Below are 14,362 nucleotides of genomic sequence, written 5' to 3'. Positions count from 1 at the left end.
CAGTAGGTCACCAGGCCTTTCTTCTGAGATACCTCTGGGTGGACTTGAACCTCCAACCCTTTAATTAGCAGCCTAGGGCATTAACCCTTTGTACCATCCAGGGACTCCAGAAGAAGACAGTGTGAAAGAAAGGCCTTTGGTACCAAACAGACAGGGTTTGAATTCTGGCTCTGCCCCTTCCTAGCCGTTTGACTCCCAGGTGAGTTGACGTTGTTAACCCCTTGGAACTTCAGTTCTCCCATCAGCAAAATGGTGCAAATAGACTCTAAATTGCAGTAATTTTATGAGGATATTAGGCAATACGCATGAAGTACTTGGCACATAAGAGATTTCCCACACATGTTTAGTTCTTTCTCCTCCAGTTATTTCGATAACACTTTATCCCACTCTTTTAGCACTTATTATATATATGATCATGTTTTGTGCATCTGCTTCAATAAGCAGCATAATCCTCCAGGGCAAGGACAGAGCCTTCCTTCCACGTTTCCACAGCTCTTGGCAGCAAGCTTGACATGCAACAAGCGTCGTCCCTCCTCCCTGGAGTCTGCCTGTTTCGTGTCTGCAGCCCAAATAAACAAACACAGTTACAAGCAGTGCATCAATATAAGGGGATATCTTTTCCCTCCTTTCAAAACTTCCCCACCTGGGGGCACAGTGCAGGCACCAAAACCAAACCAAACCCATTCCAACTCACAGTGACCCTCTAGGACAGGGTAGAACTGTCCCATAGGGTTTCCAAGGCTGCAGTCTTTATGGAAGCAGAGTGCCACATCAGCTGGTGGGTTCGAACTGCCGACCTTTTAGTTAGTAGCCAAGTGCTTTAGCCACCGCACCACTAGGGCTTCTTACAGTGAGGATGGGTCCTCAAAATTGTCAGTATTTAAAAAACCAAAAGAAGACCAGACACCTACAGCGGAGCTGCTCCAGCAAACCCAGATGTCTGTTTTGGCCTAGAATGATCTCTATTGATCAGAGCCTCTAATTAGCATTCACAGACTTTGATTTCTACGAGATGAGAAAAGTATTCAATAGCGGTCTTAATAAACGCAGGCTGTTTGGCAAACCAAGTCTTTAACGGCTATCATAAGGGACTTATAACTAAAGAGTCACTAGCCTCCCCTGGTGGCACAGTGGTTAACTGTTTGGCTGCTAACCAAAAGGTCGGCAGCTGGAATCCACCAGCTGCTCCTTGGAAACCCTATGGGGCAGTTCTACTCTGTCCTATAGGGTCTCTATGAGTCAGAATCAACTCAGAGGGAAAAGGGTCAGCTTCCTGCAGTGGCTCCTAACTAATGTCTCTGCTTCCACTCTTGCCTTTGCCAACCCATTCTCTTGAAATGCAAATCAGAGCCTGCCAGGCCTCCACTTAAAATCCTTAGCTCACAGAATAAAATACAAACTTCTCCCCCCACCCACAAGGAGCCACATGACCTGGTCTCTGCCTGCCCCTCCTGGTCCAGCTACAGCCTCAGTGGCCTTTCTGTTGTTCACGAGCTCCAGGCTGGTTCGCTGGGGCCTTTGCACATGCTGCCCTTTCTGCATGGAAAGCTCCCTCCCATCCCCTGCTCTGCCCTGCTCTTCACACAGCCGGCACCCTTTGAGTCTCTCATCTTGCTTAGACGTCCCCTACTTAGGTCTCCCACAGCAGCCCTATTCAAAGTGTCTCAGCACCTTGTCATTTCCTTCACTGCATTTGCCACAGTTGATCATCTTTTAATGGGTTTGTATATGCAGAGGCCAACTGCTATCCAAAAGATTGGCAGTTCAAGTCCACCCGGAGGCACCTTGGAACAAAGGCCTGGTGATCTACTTCTGAAAAATCAGCCACTGAAAACCCTATGGAGCACAGTTCTACACTGACACACAGGGGGTCACCATGAGTCAGAATCGACTTGACGGCCACTTGTTTGGTTTGGGGTTTTATATGCAGGAATATTGGCCATCTCCAGAAGCTCCCAGAAAATGGCACCCTGTCTGTCATGTTCACCCTTATATCACAGCACCCAGCACATACCAAAAACCCAAAACCAAACCTGTTGCATTCGAGTTGATTCCAACTCAGAAAAACCCTATAGCACATAAACCAAACTAAACCCTTTGCTGTGGAGTCGATTCTGACTCATAGTGACCCTATAAGACAGAGTAGAACCACCCCATAGGGTTTCCACCCCATAGGTTGGATTCAAACTGCCAACCTTTTGGTTAGCAGCCAAGCTCTTAACCACTGCGCAACCAGAGCTCCAATAGGAGATGTTTAAATAAATGAATGCAGGAAGAGGTTTGGAACTTTGGCCGCTAACCTTTTAGTTGCCAAGTTGTATTATTTCTGCATTCAAAGGATCTCAGGCTCCTATAAAACTAATCCTCCTAGGATTTCATTCATTCATTCAATGATGCGAAATTATTCACCTCGAGGATTTCAGTCTGCCTCTATTTTCTACTTAAGAGGATAAAGACCAAACTTCCCCACCCAATATTGAGAGCCTTCTCTTCCCTCTCGAAATCAGCTTTATTCACTGTGACATCCTAACAGTACCTGAGCTCAGGTATGGGAGTTGTCTTTTTTCCCTCAGACACCTTCACCTCCTCTCTGCCTCTGGGTTCACATCTCAGATTACTTATTACATCCAAAAAAAGTACACTCCCTGTCATGCTACCCAAACGTCAAGTCTCTTTTCCTCCTTCCTTCCCTGATATGTCTGGCCCCCACAGACCTCTTTTCTGAGAGCACATGTAACAGCAGCTGCATAGCGTACCAACCACTCGGTCTGCTTCCAGCGCTGTCTGCCTCATTTCCCGGTGCTGTTGAGCAACAGGGGGAAAACAGAGAAGGAAGAGTGACTCGGCACAGCAGAGAGTGTGCCTATTTGCTCTACCTCCTGGAGCACCCCTTCTCCCCCTTTTCAACCAAATGTGGGTCCCCAGCTTGCCAGCCTGTTCCCTGCCGAATGCCCTGAAGAGAAACATGCCTGTCTGTGTTCACTCCATCCGAAGCCTTGGGAGGGGAGGCCCGCCAGGGGGTTAGAATGCAGCCACTGAGAAAACTCAAACCAGCTCCTGATATTGAGCACTCTCCACCTGTATCTGTGAAAAAGTCTACCTAGGAAATCCAAGAGACTCACTTGGATTTTACAAGAACTAATTGATGACTGCATAAAAGAAATATATATATATATATATATGTAAGGAACAATAAATAACTAGCAAATGTAACTTAAATCTCATTCACAGTGGTACCAAAAACAATAACCTTATAGACTCCCAAGGAATGGATTTAATAATTAATGTGCAAGGAAGAAAACCACAAAACTGCCAAAATGCACAAACTAAAAATAAATTGAGATCTCTACAGTGTTCCTGGCTGGGAAAAATAAGTAGCATAAAGATACCAATTCTCTTCACATTAGTCCATAGAGAGAGATAGGTGCCATCAAGTTGACTGTGACTCATGGTATTGCCCAGTCCTGCTTCATCCTCACGATCGCAGGCATATTTGAGTCTATCATTGTGGCTTTTATGCCAATCTGTCTCACCAAGGGTCTCCCTCACCCTCGTTGGCTCTCTGCTTTACAAAATGTGATGTCTTCCTCTGGCAATTTATCCCTCCTGATAACATGTCCCAAGCAAGCGAGTTGAACAATGTTCTATTGTGATCCATAGGTTTTCATTGGCTAATTTTTGGAAGTAGATTCCCAGGCCTTTCTTCTTAGTCTGTCTTAGTTTGTAAGCTCCACTGAAACCTGTCTACCATGGGTGGCCCTGCTAGGATTTGAAACACTGGTGGCAAAGCTTCCAACATTATAGTAACACACAAGCCACCACAGTACAACAAACTGACAGAAAATGGGTGATAGAATTAATGAATAAATGTGTGCAATTCCAATCAAAATCACAATGGGATTTTTTTTGGAGGGGGAACTTGATAACTATAAAGGTCATTTGAAATGGTAAATTTTGGAAATTATCTAAGAAATATTGGGGAAAAGTATGAAAGGTAATTTGCAGTAATAGAATATAAAAATGTAAGAATATGAAAACCACAATAAACTGAGTAGCTGTGTTCCTGGTAACACAGAAAAGGCCAAGAAGGGTGCCACTGAAACTGAGGGGAGGGCCTGGAAAGAGAACCATGACCAAGGTGACATTTCAAACCAGTGGGGAGAACCTGGATTATTTGGCGTAGTGGTTAAGAGCTAGTGGTCTGGCTGCTAACGAAAAGGTCAGCAGTTTCAATCCACCAGGTGCTCCTTGGAAACCCTATGGGGCAGTTCTACTCTGTTCTATAGGGTCGCTATGAGTCGGAATCAGCTTGACAGTAATGGGTTTGTTTTTTTGTTTTTGTTTTTTTTCAGGGTGTATTCATTCCACAGGTACTCATGAGCACCATCCACAGTGTCAGGCACGGGGACTATAAATAGTGAGCAAGATGTAGTCCTGCCCTCTTGAAAACAATATCCTAGTTGGGCAGACAGATAGTAAACAAATAAGTATGCTGTTGCTAGTTGCCACTGAGTCAGCTACGATTCATGCTGACTCTACGTACAACAGGATGAAATATTGCTACGCCATCTTCATGTTTTTTGCTGTGCTCGAGTCCATTGTTTCAGCCACTGTGTATTTTGAGGGCCTTCCGAACTAGGGGATTCATCTTCCCGCAGTACATAGGATAATATTCTGTTGTGATCCATAACGCTTTAATTGGCTGATTTTCAGAAACAGATTACCAGAGCTTCCTTCCTAGTCTGTCTTAGCCTGAAAGCTCTGCTGAAACCTTCCCACCATGGGTGACCCTGCTGGGATTTGAAATACCAGTAGCATAGCTTCCAGCATTGTAACAACACACAAGCCACCTCAGAGCCAGAAACTGACAGATGGGTGGTGGGAAATAAGTATTATTGTTAACATTGAGTCAGTTCCAACTCACAGTGACCCTATGCACAACAGAACGAAACACTGCCCTATCCTGAACCATCCTCACAATCTTTGCTATGTTTGCGTCCATTGTTGCAGCCACTGTTGTCAGTCCATCTCATCCAGGGTCTTCCCCTTTTTTGCTGACCGTCTGCCTTACCAAGTATGATATCCCTCTGCAGGGACTGGTCCCACCAGATAACATGTCCAATATACGTGAGACGAAGTCTCGCCATCCTTGCTCCCAAGAAGCATTCTGGCCATACTTTTTCCAAGACATACGTGTTAGTTCTTCTGGCAGTCCATGGTCTATTCAATATTCTTTGCCAACAACCATAATTCGAAATCATAAATTTGTATAGGCTGTGATAAATGCTAAGGAGGAGGTCAACTTGGTGTTTTGATAGACAAAATATGGAAGAGGTTACTTTAGACAATTGGGCATCCATTTGGAAAAAGCAGTTAGGTCCCTACCTCAAAAATGCAGCTATATGTGTGCAAGGAAAATGTTAAGCTTTGCTTTTTAATAATTTCAAGAGGAAGGGGGTTTTCCCAGGCATGACATGACACCTAGTATCCTTAAAGGAAAAGATTAACATATTTGTTTACATAAAAACGAATAACTTCTATGCCAAAATAGACACAGTAAACAAAATTTAAAGGGAAATGAGGCACCAGACACTGAGAGAAAATATTAGCAACAAATATATAAAAGAGGAGTCAAAACATATAAAAGATAAAATTATAAGGTATAAATATAATGAAAAGAAGCCGAAAAATATGAAGAGATGGCCAGTAAATATTTGCAAAAATACCCAACCTTACTAAAAATTATCTGAATTGAAAACCAGTGAGATTCCATTTTGGGCTAGCAGATGGGCAAGTATTTTAATACAGAATATATCTGCAACATCATAAATCCTGACATTGGTGAGGTGAGGGTTGGGGAGAATAGTCACATTAATACTGTTTAGTGGGAATATAAATTGGGTTAATCATTTGGGAGGGCAAATTTTAAAATATACATACCCTTTCTCCCTCCAAAAAATATTCGTACATATCAACTGAATATTAACAAAACCATGCAAATTTATATAGAGATAGATGTGTCCGTTGCAGTCTGATGTGAAATAGCGAAATACAATAATGCCCATTTCTGTAGAAAAAATGAAGTAGATGTTGTTGTTAGTTGCCATCATGTCCATTCTGATTTATGGCAACCTTATATGTAACATAACAAAACATTGCTCAGTCCTGTGCCATCTTCATGATCATTGGTATATACATGTATATGTCCATAACATAGTATTTTAGATGAAGAAAAAAAGTTATACAAAACTATGTAAGGTATGGCCTCGTTTGGGGGAAAAAATATGTATGCACGTACATTGAAAAAAACGTCTGTATGGATAACCTAGTATTAGGTGAAGAACTCTGGAAAACTGGTTAGTTGTGTGAGAGAGAGAGCAAGAGAGACTAATTTTCTTTTATTCACTATTCCTGTATACTGTTTGCCTTGTTCTGCCTTGAGCACATCTTATTTTTCTAATTTCAAAGGACATTTCTAAAAAGAGTGATAAATGGATTGGATCCTGTAACAGAAAAAGGACGCTAGTGGAAAACTGGAGGAACCCAACTACGGCCTAGAGTTTGGCTTATTATAATGAATCCATGTTGGTTTCTTAGTTGTGACAAATGTACCGCAGAAATGTAAGATGTTGGCAGTCAGGAAAACAGTGAGAGGTCTATGGGAATTCTCTGTAGTATCTTTGCAACTTTTCTGTAAGTCTAAAATTATTCCAAAATTTAAATATATATATGTGTATATATATATATGTTAAAAAGAGAGAGAAAGGGGAGGGAGAAGGAAAGGGAAGGGGAAGGGAGGGGAGGGAGGTGGGGGAGGGGAAGAACACTGGAACAAGAGGGCCAGCGAGTACACTACTTGTAACCAAGACATCTTTGGCCAGGGCCTTTTTGTCCTGGAAAAATTTGGGTCCCTACAGAGCTCCCTGACTTTGAGAGCTGTCTCTAGCAGGCCTCTCACACATGGAGACCCCAGCCTGGCCTGCTGAAGGTTGCAGGGGTTATCTCAACCAAGCCTCTGTGTAGCTGATACCCCCGGAATTCTGCTCTGAGAAGCCTAAGAGTGGAGTAACTTCCACACATCCTTCAGGCCTGGGTTTGGGCACCGTCTTTGCTGGAACATCTTCCTTGGTGCGTCAAGGTGGTCCTCTATGTGTTTCCATTCCGGCCTCCCCTTCCTCCTTTCAGATCCTTACTAATTTGTACGTGACTGTATAGTGATGTGCCCATCCCCTCACCAGATATCGGAATGGCTTCTCAGAGACCCCACAGTTCCCTCTGCCCTTTAGCCCCTATTTTTTTAAGCCTATCCTTTATCCAGCCCAAACCACTGCCTTCTCAACAACCTCCCCACCATCACCACCAATCTAGAAATGATAGGGCTATGGGCTCAGGAGTGAGGTCTGGAGCCGGGTAGGGTTGAGGAGAGGGGTGGGGTCTGACAGTGGCAGCATGAAGCTCATAATAATCCACAAGATAGACAAAATCCACCCTTCGCCCCGTCCCCACTGCTGGTCACGCCAAGCTGAGGAGCAGGCAGGTTGGAATCATGAGGACACTGCTCAATACTGCCTTCTCTTCCTTCCTACAAGTCTTTCCATGGGTTTCAGACCCTTCCTAACTGGAGTCCCTGGAGAGGAGGGGCTCTCTGGGGTGACTGCGTGCCCTCTTGTCTCGCTCAGGCTCCACTTCCTGGTGTTCGACACAGAGGAAGTCCATGACGTTCTGCGCATCTGGGACGGGCCTGTGGAGAGCGGGGTCCTGCTGAAGGAGCTCAGCGGCCCAGCGTTGCCCAAGGACCTGCACAGCACCTTCAGCTCGGTCGTTCTGCAGTTCAGCACCGACTTCTTCACCAGCAAGCAGGGGTTTGCCATCCAGTTCTCAGGTCTGTGCTCACCTCCGAGCAGCCCCACGTCCCTTTGTCCTGCCACCCGACACCAACCCCCTTCCTTCTCCCTCTGGTCCCTCCCTTTCCTCAATCTCTCCATTTATGTAAAGATATTTTTGAGCATCTGCTCTGTGCCTGGTACGCAGGAAGCACCCATTCAGATATCTGGTGGGGGGATGGGCACATCAATATACATTCACATACAAAGGGGTAAGGATCTGAATGGAGGAAGGGAGGCCAGAATGGAAACCTATAGAGGGCCACCTTGGAGCATCAAGGAAGATGTTCCAGAAAAGATGGTGCCCAAGCCCAGACCTGAAGGATGAGTGGAAGTTGCTCAAGAAAAGGAAGTGTTTCAAGGAAGGAGTGGCCACTATGACATGGAAAGGTGCCACTGAGCTGGGCTTTGGAGGCTTCATGAACCCTTATTAGATGGAAGAGAGAAGGAAATCCTAGCATGAAGAATACAGGACAGTGCAGAAGCAGAAAAGTAGGTTCCAGAAATATAGGGTTGTCCATTGTGGCTGAAACACAGGAGTGGAAGAATGCAGAGGAAGTACAAGCTGACAGCGGTTCCGGGCGCGGTGATAGACGAGGTGATATGACATGACATGGTACAGGTCTTGGTAAGGACTGGAAGCCAAACACAAGTAGTCTCAACTCAATTAATTATGTACTACAGTAGCTAAATATGGAGGAGCATGACAAAGAGCGACCAAAAATGGGCAACGCTGAAAGGTCCAAGTCCCAATATTGGATCATTTATATGATTGGCCCTGTCCCTTCCCTGAAATGAATCATCTCATCTCCTCTGAAGTGCCTGTTCCATCACTCATCTCCCCGAACAAGTGACTCTCGGTTTATGCTCCCTGTTTATTATACAGCAGCTATCTTCATTACCATCTCCTTACTCCACCGTGGGGGGAGGTTTCCATGGGGATTCCAGAGCAAGTCTGTGGACACCTGAGCCATGGCTTTGATGCCACACTTTCACCCAATGGTGTATCAGTTCATGGGGATTGGCATCTGTCGCTGGCACGGGTGAGGCTGTACAAGTAGTCCCTGACTTACGACATATTCAAGTTACGACAAACTGCATTTACGACCATCTTTTTTCTTTTTTGTACACCTTATCATTAGTGTTACATTGCAGTACATAATTTGCTGAGGTTATCATTCTCAGATGTTCAGTTTTTATGATTTATTGTTCAAACATTGCCAAAGTTATAGATACTGATAATAAAAGACGATAGTGAAAAGCAAAAAAAAAAAAAAAGTGGTATTCGACTTACATCAGAACCATAAGTGGTCAAATGGTTTGCACTTGACTTCTAAACTAAAAATTTTAGTTCGAACCCACCCAGTAGAACCATGGGAAAAAAAGGCCTGGTGATTTACTTCTATAAAGATTACAGCCAAGTAAACCCTGTGGAGCAGTTCTACTTTGTAACACATGGGGTTGCCATGAGTTGGCATTGACTCAACAGCAATGTGTTTGGTTTTGGTTTTTTCATGTTCATTCATGGAGAGAGTACATGAGTGACATTACACTCACATAGGGATTAAGGTCCCACCGGAGAGCTAGAGTTTAAATGAGCGTTTCCCAAAGTCTGTTCCCTAGAGCTACATGGGATGTTAATTGGTATCGCAAAGAAAAGAAGTTCAAAAGGTCAAGTCTTGTTGGGAATGGGGTTGAGGCAGACCTAAAGAGGTTTTCTTTAATGTGGGGCTTCCTGGAACTTTTAGTATTTAATACACATGAATTCAAGGGGTGTCTGGTGTGTCACAGTTTGCAAACATACTTGACCATGGATGGATTTTTTTCTAGGCCATCTCAAGAGGCTAGGATTTCATGGAACAAACTTTGCAAATTGCTGGGATAAGCAATGGAAGGATCTCATGGCAATAAGGAGGGGGACATGCAGTCTCTCTCTCTCTCTGGGGAAAGGAATGTTATGAATAATTAAAGCCAGACATGTATTGTTCTCTGACTGTGCCCAAGCCATTGGGTATGGCTTTAAAAAAAGAGAAGAAAAAAGGCTCATAATTGTCCTGACAGAGTCCCCCATGGATTTGCATCATCTGACATCCACTGTGTCCTAGGCCTGCCGCATGGGACAGACAGATTCACTGGCCACTGTCACGCTCTGTGCCTTTGCTCTGGCTGCTTTCTCATGTGTTGCTTATCCCACAGAAATCTATTCATCCTTCAAGGTTCATCTCAGATATCACTTCCTCCCAATCACCCGCTTCAGAATAAATTGCTGTAGCCTCTAGCCCTCCAGCATTTGACTTCCACTTCCTCAGTACATTGTCAGTACCACACAGTCTGCCTTTCTTGGAGCTGGTCACCCACTTGTTGTCACATGGAAAGCTCTTTGAGGGCTGGAGCCACACTGTGCCTCTCAGATGCCCCCACAGTGAATGCATGCAGTAGGTGCTCACTCACAAATGAGCACAAGAAGAAATGAACAGATGAATGGATGGTTTTCTCTAATATGAGTTTCCTTGAACAAGCTGCTCTGAGCATTTCTTAGGACTGCAGAGCAGGGACTGGTCAGGCTTCCTAGCCTCAGCTCCTGAAGGCCGTGGCAACCCAGCCCAGTGTTCTGGGCATAACCAAGGTTTGGGAAAGGTCACCTTCCCTGTTGCTGTCATCAGTCAGCAAATACCAGGACTACTCTAGGGAGGCAAGAGTGGCTCACCCCATGTTAACTTTATAGTGTGTGTTTGACAGGGGATTGTAGGGAAATGCCAGGGACGATTAGTCTAGGCTTGGCTTATTAAGTAAACATGACTGTGTAACATCTAACATCCTGTCTGTACCACGTGAATCCAGGCTGCCGCTGGAGGCTTTGCCAAGCAGCTCAAATTCAAGAGCATTAAAGAGAGAAAGTGAGAACAATGAAAGGTGAGGGGGGCGCACGGAAGGAGAGGGAAGTACAATTGCTACCATCTATTGAGGGAGTGCCATGCTAAGCTCTTGCCTCCATTTCTCTTACAATTTTCACAGAACTTTACAGTATGGGTCCCGTTATTAATCCACGTTGCAGATGTGGGCTCTGAAACCGAGAGAGGTTTCTCAGCCAAGGCCGTCTAGTGAATAAGTAGCAGAGCCTGGATCAAAACCCCTGTTTCTAATTCCCAAACCCAAGCTGTTAATCATTGCAGTCTGTTGCCAACCATATAAATATTCTTTCCAAATATGGCCAGAACAGTGAGCTATTTTTCTTCTAGGGAATCATTTCCGCTTGTAGAGTTGCTGTGCAAAGTTTGAAATGAAAGCTAAGTCTTTTTTTCATTGGGAAAAAGTAGATTGCTCTCTATTTGACTTTATAAATAAAGTCAGTGTCAGATTGTGACGATCTGTCCATTCATTCATTCAAAAAGTATTTATTAAACACGACTGTGCTGGGTACTGTTCTAGGCCACAGTCCCTGTTCTCATAGAGATACACAAGTGATATACAATAAAGATGCAAACAAATTAGCAAGGTCATTACAGACTGTGCTGTATGAAAAGAGCAAAACAGGATGATGTGATAGAAGGTTAAGGGATGAGCCCAGAGGAAGGTGCTCGAAGAGGCCTGTCTGAGGAGGTTACATTGGAACTGAGAACTAAATGACAACATGGAGCTAGCATAGGAAGACCTCCATTCCAGGCAGAAGGGCCAGCAAGTGCAAAGGCCCTGAGGGCAGACTGGGCTTGGTATTGGACAAACATTTTACAAACGTGGCTGGGGCATCGTGATGGTAGGCCATTAATGGTGTTAAGGATTAAATCTGGATAAAAGCAAAGAATATGTTTTTAAAACCTGATGTCAAAAGAGGAGAGCTTAAGATAGGATTAAGATATACTAGAAGCTGGGGAACTTTTTTCTATAAAAGACCAGATAGCAAATGTTTTAGGCTTTAGGAGCTATCCATTCTCTGCTGTAATGACTCAGCTCTGCTGTTATAGCATGAATGCAGCCACAGACCATAGGTAAATGAATGAGCATGGCTGTGTTCCAGTAAAACTTCATTTACAGAAATAGGCATACAGCCAGATTAGGCAGTGGGTTGTGTTTTGTCATATACTGTCTCAAGATATTATTGGATATAAAAAAAACCCATTGCCATTGAGTCATTTCCGACTCATAGCGACCCTACACATCGGATATAAGGATTAGATACGGTAACTCCAGACTCATCCATACAATCCTCAATCTTATAATTAGCGATACTAATGTGTACAATTTCCCTAGGCCGGTGCTTCTCAAACGTTCCCACTGAAGCCCTCCTAACAGCAGAAGAGAGTGAGTTCACACCCCCAGGTCATCTGGACGGTGAAGCAAATACAAAATCTCTTTGAGTCTTTATGTTTTCACTTAAGAACTAATGTGAACTGTACATTCTACTCTATCATAAATTCATTTGTTCTACAATCAAAATCATTTTTCTCAAAATGTTTTAGGAAAACCCACCCTCTGAGCAAATGAGCATTACTTATACTGTGGCCTCCAGAACCTGCTGCCCCCACAGCCTGCCAGTCACAGTTTGCTCACGATGGCATAGACCGGCACCAAGCCCCACTGTCAGCTCTGGGCTGTGGAGGCAGCTGTGGTAATTACAGCTGCCCAGAAACCCTTCTCTGGACTTTGCCTTTGATACCAGTTCCTTTGACGTGGTTCCAAGTGCTGCATTGGTTTATTCCTTTCCTCGTCTATTCTTTTATTCCTTCCTTTCTTCCATCACTCACTCAGCGTTTCACAACACCTGCTCTGGGTTAGGTATTAGACTGCAAACATCTCCCACATTCCTGAGTTTTTGAATTTTTAATACTTCTCAGTTACTCATGTTTGTTTTGAGGTCTACCTTGCCACTTGCTACAAACATTTGATTTTTCTTTGAGCATAGTTTCAGTATAGTGGGTCCTTGGTTGTTTGCCATGCAAGAGAGAGCATGGTCTTCACCCAACCTCAGCAGATCTCTGCCATCCCACCACCACTGCTCAGCATTCAGGCAAGCCAGCTCCAGACTCCTTGGCAAACAGTTCTGATTGAATATGTTGAGTTTATATGTAATTATCTTGTCACTCCCTTATACTGATAATGTTAGTTACATTATGGAAAATTGCACAGCTTTGTCTATGCAGCAACACTTGTGTTCTCAAATCAAATTGAACTCAATTCTGCAATCATAACAGTGCCATCACGATTAACTCCTAGTATTTTATGGCAGGTTGATAGTGGTAATGCTGAAGGTATTGGTGGAACGGATGGTGGCGGTGTCATGAGAGTGGCAGTGTGATCACAGGTTGTGGAGGACACAGTGACGGTAATGGTGGTGAGAATGGAGATGGTGGCACTGCTGCTGCAGCTGATGACGGTGATATGGAGATAGTGGCAGCGGACACAGTAGTGGCACTGGTGATGGAAGTGACAAGCTGGCAGACATGTTGCCAGCCTCACTTTCTCTTCTGTTTTCTTGTCTTAGTGTCCACAGCAACATCCTGCAATGACCCAGGGGTCCCGCAGAATGGGAGCCGGAGTGGCAGCAGTTGGGAAGCTGGTGACTCCACAGTGTTCCAGTGTGACCCTGGCTATGCACTGCAGGGAAGCGCGGAGATCAGCTGTGTGAAGATCGAGAACAGGTTCTTCTGGCAGCCCAGCCCACCAACGTGCATCGGTACAGAGCCACTACAGAATGAACTCTCTCCTCTGGTTCCATTAGTCATGTGCTCCAGACCCCTCCACCTAAGCAGCAGCTACATCCTAGGTCTGGGGCAGGAGAATCTGAATAGCTGAAAGTCGCAGATGACCCAAAGCTTAGCCTTCTTTGCATGCATGCGCGCATGCGCACACATACGCGCACTCATCCACGCATTCACGTTCCCACTCTACTCGCCCCAACCAGCCCAAACCAAACCCACTACAGTGGAGTCGATTGCGACCCATAACGACCCTATACACACTACAAATTCTTCACTCTATAAAATAATCCTCAAGATTTCTAAGTCAAGCATGTCTGTCCTTCTTCTCCCTGGTCCAGGATGTATAGGTTGGAAGGAGGACAATGAGCCATCTCAGGTAGTAAGGGTCAACCCCACCCAGTTGCCATTGAGTGGATTCCAACTCACGGTGACCCATTGTGTGTCAGAATAGAACTCTGCTCCAGAGGGTTTTCAGTGGCTGATTTTTTGGAAGTAGATTGCCAGGGCTTTCTTCCAAAGCACCTCTGGGTGTACTTGAACCTCCAACATTGTCGTTAGCAGCTGAGTATGTTAACAGTTTCTACCACCCAGGGACTCCAGTAAGGGTCCTCAGATTCTGAAATGGCTTTCCTATTATCTGAAGCCCAAGAAGGGCACTTTCAGGCTCAGGATATAAAGGAAAGAAATTTGCTTTTCCTTTTCTGCAGGAAATTATTGGTTACCTGGATTTTGGTTCCCTAGATCCATCCTTAGTTTTAAAATCTTCCCATTTGACAGGGGAAG

At 44.6% G+C, this 14,362-nt stretch overlaps 1 protein-coding gene across 1 annotated transcript in view; it reads left to right on the top strand.

Moving 5' to 3' along the window:
• The window catches only part of CSMD2 (CUB and Sushi multiple domains 2), a 797,331-nt gene that overhangs the window by 615,952 nt on the left and 167,017 nt on the right, over positions 1-14,362 (top strand). The window contains 2 exon segments of the mRNA XM_064281672.1: positions 7,680-7,882; positions 13,363-13,554. Of these exon segments, the coding sequence (XP_064137742.1) occupies positions 7,680-7,882; positions 13,363-13,554 (395 nt within the window).

The sequence above is a fragment of the Loxodonta africana genome, chromosome 3 (genome assembly GCF_030014295.1).
Source record: "Loxodonta africana isolate mLoxAfr1 chromosome 3, mLoxAfr1.hap2, whole genome shotgun sequence".
NCBI lineage: Eukaryota > Metazoa > Chordata > Mammalia > Proboscidea > Elephantidae > Loxodonta > Loxodonta africana.
Note: the sequence above shows the minus strand (reverse complement) of the source record. Positions and strands in the feature narration are given on the sequence as shown.